Consider the following 7,393-nt stretch of genomic DNA (forward strand, 5'->3'; position numbering starts at 1 on the left):
GGGAAAGAGGAAGGCAACAGCAAATCCAGTGTTGGCTGATGCTGAGGGCAGTAGTAACAGTTTAATTGAGACCCAAGTGAGGGAAGGGAATATTGGTGAAGAAAAGGAGATAAATTGGGTTGATAATGGGGAGAATCGAGAGGAAACTGAAGGAGAAGGAGAAGAAGAAGAAGAAGAAGAGGATAATGATGATGATGAAGAAGAGGAAGAGAACCCCAAAGGAGAAGATGAGAAAGACAATTTTTTTGATGAAGAAAGGACAAAACTTGATGAGGGTTTCTTCGAAATCGAGGCTATTCGTCGAAAACGAGTACGAAAGGTCTGATTCACATCTTTCTAATGGTTTTTATTGTAAATTATTATACACCCATTTTTTAGAATCTTGTGTTCAATTCTTTTGTTTGGGCTTCTTGCTTTCTGGTGAGGAGGTTTAGAATGGAAGTCAATTGTTTGTTTGTTCTTTTCTTTTTTTGATAATTTTTCTGATTGTATGTGTGTTTGTGTTGCTAACTGTGGCTGATGATGATGGAAAATGACTCTCCAATTGTTGCAAAAATAGGGTCAGTTGCAGTATCTTATTAAATGGTGAGTGTCTCTCTTATATCCCGTCAAGGTTTTACATTTTTCTGCTTCCAATTTTGTATATTACTGGTTCTTGCCTTGCATGACATGATGGTAGGATTAATATAAGGAGCAACTAATCCACTTTATTGATTCTAGGTAATTTCTTGACTGATATGCTTTATTTGTTATAAAGGCGAGGATGGCCTGAAACAGCAAACACCTGGGAGCCCTTGGAGAATTTGCAGTCGTGTTCTGACGTTATTGATGCATTTGAAGAGAGGTAGATTGGCTTTATTTTCCTTATTTTCTTAAGATTGTTTGGTTGCTGTGAATATCAAAGCAAATGATAAGTATCTTTTAGTTAGCTTTTAGTTATTGTTTCGGAATAAATGAGACAAAGATAGCTGGGATAGAAATGAGTTTGGGTATCTCAATTTTAGTCAATTTTATGTCCCTCTAAAAAGGAAGGATAAAAACAGAGACAAAACCAAGTTTTTATTTTTTTGTTTATTGTTTTTACACAAATGTCTTTTTTAATCATTTCATAATTTCAATTTATATCCTTACATTCATATCTGAACCATTTCTTTTAATTAACTGAATTTCCATCATTAGACTAAAAACTGGAAAATAAAAAATAAAAAATCATAAGAAATATGAGAAATATAAATGAGGGAGGGAGGGAGTATTTAACATAAACATTGTTGTAAAAAACTATTATCATTATGAAAAAAATAATATAATAATTAAAAATATATAATGTAGAGAAATGAAAATTAGTCATGTTCTCTGGATTTAATGATGAAAAGTGGGAGATTGAATGAGAACAAAAAAAGTGCATTTGTGATGAAATTATTATCTTGCATTCTCAACCAAGTTAGATTTTAATTTTATGTTGTTGCATGTATTTTATTTGATATATGATTTGCTTAATTATTTATTTTATTGTTAAATATATTTGGAGAAATGATTTAATGACTGATTAAATTATAATGTAATTGTATTGTTTTCTTAGCAATGAATTTTTTTTATGATATTCACAAATCCTTTTTTAACATGACTTTGATGGGTGGAGAAATTACCGTTTTAAGTTAGTTAATAAAATTAATGCGTATTATAGAATAAAGTGAAAATAATGCTATCTATTTATTGTTCCAAACACTGCACGTTAGATGGCAATATATATCAAGGATAAAATAAACATTTTTTGTTTTGTCTTGACCTACATCAATCAAAAAGAATAAAGAGACATTTACTCTGTCTTGTATACTACTACCAAAAGCAACTCTGTTTTTGTATCGCCCCTTTTGTTCTAGCTATCTCTGTCTTTTTTATTCTGAAATAGCGACCAAATGCTACCTTTTCTAGGTGACATTCATTCAAATAATCAAGTGATAAATGAGTTGTTGGCTTGGCTAACCTTCAACTTTGTTTTTTCTTTGTGGCAAATAAGAAGCAAAGAACATAAATATAGTGTCAAATTGCTTTTACTTGAGTTTTTGATTTTTGGCAGTCAAAATGACTAAAGTATATATTTACCTAACACAATTCCCTATTTACTAACAATTGTATTTTTTTTTTCTTTTGCCAACCCTTTTTTGTTGTTTGCTTGATGGATTTGAAGCTTGCGATCGGGCAGGTCTTCACGAAAGCGGAAACGCAAGCATGGGGCTCTGCATTATCCCTCCAAGAAGAAGCAGCCACGTTCCTCTGCTGTCTACAATGTAATGGATGTTGAAGTAAGTATTGCGGATAAACATCTCCCTTCTGCTCCTCTCAATAACTCATTGCTTGCCGATCTACCTTCACCCTCTCAATTTATCGGCTTAGGTCATGGAGGAGAGAGTAATGGAGATGTAAATAACATCAAAACATCCAAGCAAACTGATGAGAATGGGTCCATAAACGGTTCAAAGCATATTTTTGAAAGGAAAGAGGATAATGAATATGATCCAAAGCTTAGCGAGCTTAGAGGAACAATTCCTAACATTGATGTAAACACAAATAAGTTCACTATACATTTCCAAGAAGAAAAGGCTTCGGAAGGTAATGGTATTGCAAATGGGCTTCCCAAGGTTGATTATGTGGACCTTGTTCAGAACAGTCGATGCACTGGTGCTAAGAAAAGAAAGTCTGGTTCTGTGAAGAGGTTCAAAAAAGACTCTGTCATGTGCGAACCAGTTTTCTTACCGAATTCATCTGGAAATTTCTCAGTTGGCTCTACTGGTGCAGCTGCACAACCAGGGATTGAAAATCCTAGTTTAACTTGGGGTAATTCAAGTCACATGCCAATGACTGAAAATTCCATAAATGCATTTGCTATCACCAAGATCCTCAAGCCCATAGGCTTTTCAGCCTCTGTGTTAGACGATGTCCAGGATGTGCTGATAACCTTTCGTGCATTAAGGTATGTCATTTTACTCCATCTTCAAGATCTATCCCGTGTGAAATTTAATGATATCTTTTTCTTGTTATGCTTCTGTTGGTGGAACTAACATTTTGAGAATAGCTGGAGTTTCATTATTTATTCTGATCATCATTTATTGAGAAAATACATGCCTTTTAAGATGTACATAGCCTATTATCGATTATAACATCTCTTCCTGGCCACATTGCATTAATGGGAGACCTTCCTGTGAAAGAGTGAAATGAAGGCCTGCTCAATAGAAAACCACAGAGCCTCATTATCTCAGAAATACCACAAAATTTAATGGATCTTGTACTCAACTCAAGAAATCAAGTGTTGCTGTAATCCCAGATGGGAGGGTAATGCTTATTTGCAATGGTTGTTATAGTGTAGAGTCAGTGTTTGTGGTTAGTGCCATAGTGCGTAAAGGTTTGAGGGACTAAGAAAATCTTTAAATGAGCTGGATGTAGCAAAACGTTTCATGGAAGTGCAGGGAAGTTAACAGGAAAGAGAACAAGAAATGAGAATAGCCAGTATCACTAAAGCCACTTTTAGATGGGCTGTTCATGATGTGGTGAGGCACAATTATCTTTTTAACAGATAATGATGGTCAACTTGGATTTTTGTCCCACAAAGTGTTCATGATGAGCCAGGTCTAGAGAATTAAGCTTAGGGTTTGTTGTATGTGGAATTGAGATTGATTAAGGATGTGTTTAGTAGGGTTTGGGATTCTTACTATAGTTGTGAATAAACCAAGATTGCTGTTGCAGTAAGAGATGGAAGAATGGTGCTTAGATAAAAGAGAAGAGGAAGACAGAACACATGGTAGTTGAAGTGGACATGGGGCAAGTAAACTAAAAATCCTTGGATTCTGAGGGGACGCAACCCTCAAATCAAACCAAATACTCACAATTCCATATTCAAAGTCCTGTAGTTTTGCAGAATAAGTGCTGCTTTTATAGGAACCAAAAGCCCTTCTAGTCCTAAACTAAGAGTGAAATAGAAAATTTCTAGCTCCTAAATAAGCTAAGATTTCTAGATAGCATTAATATTCCTCAGCAAGAACAAAAAAAAACCTAAAATAGACTAGATTTACAGCAAATATCAAAATATACAAAATCAAAGATTAAATGCTAAAGTTTCTAAGCTTGTTTCGACTGCATTGCAAAATCTTTGTGGGTGGGCTACAACAAGAGCGCTTTTGAGGAAAATGTTTTCTTGGTCATCTATAACCTTTATGTTGTCATTCCTTCTTTCCCTTTTCTCCTGGAAATGGTTAAATGGTTTTAAACTTTTGTTCTTTTTGGTTGTATGGTTAACTTGTAAGTTACCCTGCGTTGCAAACTTCTTATGCTTTTCTTTTATTTTATTCACTTATTATAAAAAATATTTAAGTATAGGATGTATTCGAGCTAGAGATTAGTGAAACAAATTATTGTAGACCAGATAGAGTGGAAATTTTAAAAACATTTGGACTGGGGCTCAAGAGAGAGCAAAGAGCAGACAGATGAAAAGAAGCAGCCAATGCCAATAGTACTTTAGGTAATGTTGATAATGATTGTAAAGGTGCTTGAATGTTAAAGAAGTTATTTTTGGAGGATATAAGTTACCTTTCACCTATTAGCTTTTAATTAAGGTTTTCTTAGTTATTTGATTTTAAAAAAGGTTTCTTTGCTAACAGAGTAGCTATTTTATGTGCAGTTGGTGGATCAATAATTGAACATGAGGATTGGTTGTTCTCATCATTAAATTTACCTGAACTCTGTATTTTTCAACTCTTCCCCCCCTAACTAAACCACTTATATTCAATCTTAACATGCTATCCAAATATTGCTGCATTCACATTATTTTTCGTCAAACTATTTATTGCCAAACCAGATTCAAACAATTCAGAGAATTCTTCTCTCTTCTTTTTGTAGTTGAAGTTTCATTCTTTGGAATTGGCTTCTTCTTCTTCTTCGTTTATATATACATGTTTCTTATCTTATTGAATACTTCATTAAAGGTTATGAATTGTGTTTATTGTGAAATGAAGTATACACATAATATGAGTGGCTCATGTTCCTCGTAAAACATAATAATAATAACCTAAAAAAAAACATAAAAATCTTCCCTTTTCAAAATTGCCCCTCTTTCCTGCCAACCTCTCTACTACCCATAACCTGCCTCATTGTCAATGCTTGCTTTAAATTTCTCCTACAATGGCTTGAACCACTTAAATGTCAGGCACAGTATCATCTCTTGGTCTTGATTCTTTCCACAAACAAATCAAAGTGTCAAGCTGGTGAAGTTTGGGAATTTTAGTTGAGGAATTGGTTTCAAATGAGTTCAGGGTTTATTTTATATTTAAGTCAAGGGTGATGTTTCCTACTCCAGTTGTTAATTCTATGTCACAGGAATTACTGAGTGACTAAACTAACCTTACTCCATAATTTTCTTTAAGTACAATTGAAGTTCAATAGTATCAATTATAAAAATCCTCTTAAACCTAATGTAAAAGGAAATAATAGAAAATATATCTTGAAATTTAAACTTTTGATTCTGTAGAATATTGTGAAAAGTAAATTGTGATTTTATGACAAATAAGTTCTACATTGCTAATTTTGATTGTAAAACTAACTTGCAGTTTTAGCTATAATTTTCTAGCAATGTGACTTTTTGTTGTCGTTGAATAAAAGCTAAACCAACTTAGTATTATAAAATATTTTCCTTGTAATTCTTTTTTTATATTAAGTATTTTAATCACAAAAAAAATATTTTAGGTGATTATGAACTCAAAACCATATATTTACTTCTAAATTTAGAAAGTCTTAAAAACTTATTAAAATGATTTCCAAAAAATAACTTAATTAAAATGAAGTGTCAAATATTGTTCGAGGACACTACATGCATTGCAAACAAATTATGCTGGGCTTCTTTAGAAGAAATTATGTTGGCCTTGCTATGTTTAGAGTTGATAGATGAAATCTGACCATTTAATAGAAGAAGTGGCACGTCGAAATGAAGCCAGTACTTTTTAGTCAATCCATTTTCTGGTTTTTCTCATAATCTTTGACGAAAGAATTGAGTATTTTGTTTCATTCATTAAAGCCTGCCACGTAAGCCCCATCCATTCTTCCAGCAATAGCATCTCAAATTCCACAAATTCAGCCTGCTACTGTTGAAAAACTACCTCGGGTCACACCCTACATGTATCATTTAGAGTTATGAGTCGCTAAGTTGTCCTCAAAGCATTGCTTCCAAAGCCCTAATCAATATACAAATCATCAATGCTTTGTCTCTGAATGATTAAATAATAGTTAAAATACAGCAATCTGCTCTTAGCTGCCTGTAAAATCATCCACACACAGCTTTATAGGTTAAATCTTACTTCAGTAAATTCTTGTTCTTATTCTCATATAAACAGAGTTTAGAAGTCCAGAGCATATGAGCTCTCTTATTATGTATATATTGTGTTTCCTGCAATTTTGGATTTATGTTTGTTAAATGTTTTTTCCAGCAGCATAGTGTCATCTTTTCAAGTGGTTGCATACTGTGCAGGTCTGATGGACAAGAAGTAACAGTGGATAACAAGTTTCTCAAGGCTAATAATCCACATCTGGTAATTGATTATCATGTTGCTGATTATGTATAGTTTCTTCCTTGTCCACTTTGCACTACTTCAAACTCATGAATTTTTCACGAGTATTTTTATGATTTTGTTGTATTTACTATTCCTCCTTTTTCTTTCATTGCAGTTAATCAACTTTTATGAGCAGCATCTCAAATACAGTACATGATTGGATGGGAATTCTGGACAGAAGTTTGTATATGAAGATCTGCACCATCGTATGCTCTTGTCTGTGTACAGTGTTGTAATTCTGATAGTGCAGGACGATCAGTGTTGTCTTAGTTCAGGAATGTAAAACTAATTGATATAGCTACAGTGCATCGTTTTTCAACCTTTTCCCCACATATGATTAGGTTTTTGTATATCATCTAACTACGGTTATCTAAATATTTTACATGACAATGACTAGAACAATAGAAGTTAACATAGTTTGTAATCATGCTGTCGTCTCTCTCTGCATGTCCGTTTCTTCCACAACAAACTTTATTGCTTTTGGGTATGAATCAGTTGGATGATGTTTCTGAACATCATTATCATTATCATTCCATTTCTTATCATTATTGGTTTAGCTTGATCTCACTGGAAGCATCGAAGATAACTGTCATTGCCGAAGACTATTCTATTTATTACCACTGAACTAAACCAAGGAATGGTCCATTGGTTTTTTCTCCCCTTGTCGGATGACAATGATGTCCTTGAAGAAGTATAATTAAATCTTGGGATTAGTTGGTTTGGTTGGCCTTGAATGTAACGTTTATTATACAAAATAAATTTGATTAGAGGTCTTTTTAGGCAAGGAGGTTGCCATAGGT

The 7,393-nt window shown here is 33.4% G+C and overlaps 1 protein-coding gene across 3 annotated transcripts in view; it reads left to right on the top strand.

Annotated features, from left to right (window-relative positions):
• LOC105115733 (chromo domain-containing protein LHP1-like) overlaps positions 1–7,138 on the top strand; it is a 7,368-nt gene extending 230 nt beyond the window's left edge. Inside the window, exons 2-7 of one of the 3 annotated variants that reach the window (XM_011012723.1) lie at positions 1–319; positions 560–585; positions 758–844; positions 2,204–2,971; positions 6,512–6,572; positions 6,709–7,138. In XM_011012723.1, coding sequence (XP_011011025.1) covers positions 1–319; positions 560–585; positions 758–844; positions 2,204–2,971; positions 6,512–6,572; positions 6,709–6,750 — 1,303 coding nt within the window. In that variant the 3' untranslated portion in view covers positions 6,751–7,138. Of the gene's footprint in view, positions 320–559; positions 586–757; positions 849–2,188; positions 2,972–6,511; positions 6,573–6,708 lie in introns of all 3 variants that reach the window. The other 2 variants (XM_011012722.1, XM_011012724.1) reach the window with 2 other exon arrangements.
• The last annotated feature ends 255 nt before the right edge of the window (positions 7,139–7,393 follow it).

The sequence above is a fragment of the Populus euphratica genome, unplaced genomic scaffold, assembly GCF_000495115.2.
Source record: "Populus euphratica unplaced genomic scaffold, PopEup_1.0 scaffold756.1, whole genome shotgun sequence".
In the NCBI taxonomy this organism is placed as follows: Eukaryota; Viridiplantae; Streptophyta; class Magnoliopsida; order Malpighiales; family Salicaceae; genus Populus; species Populus euphratica.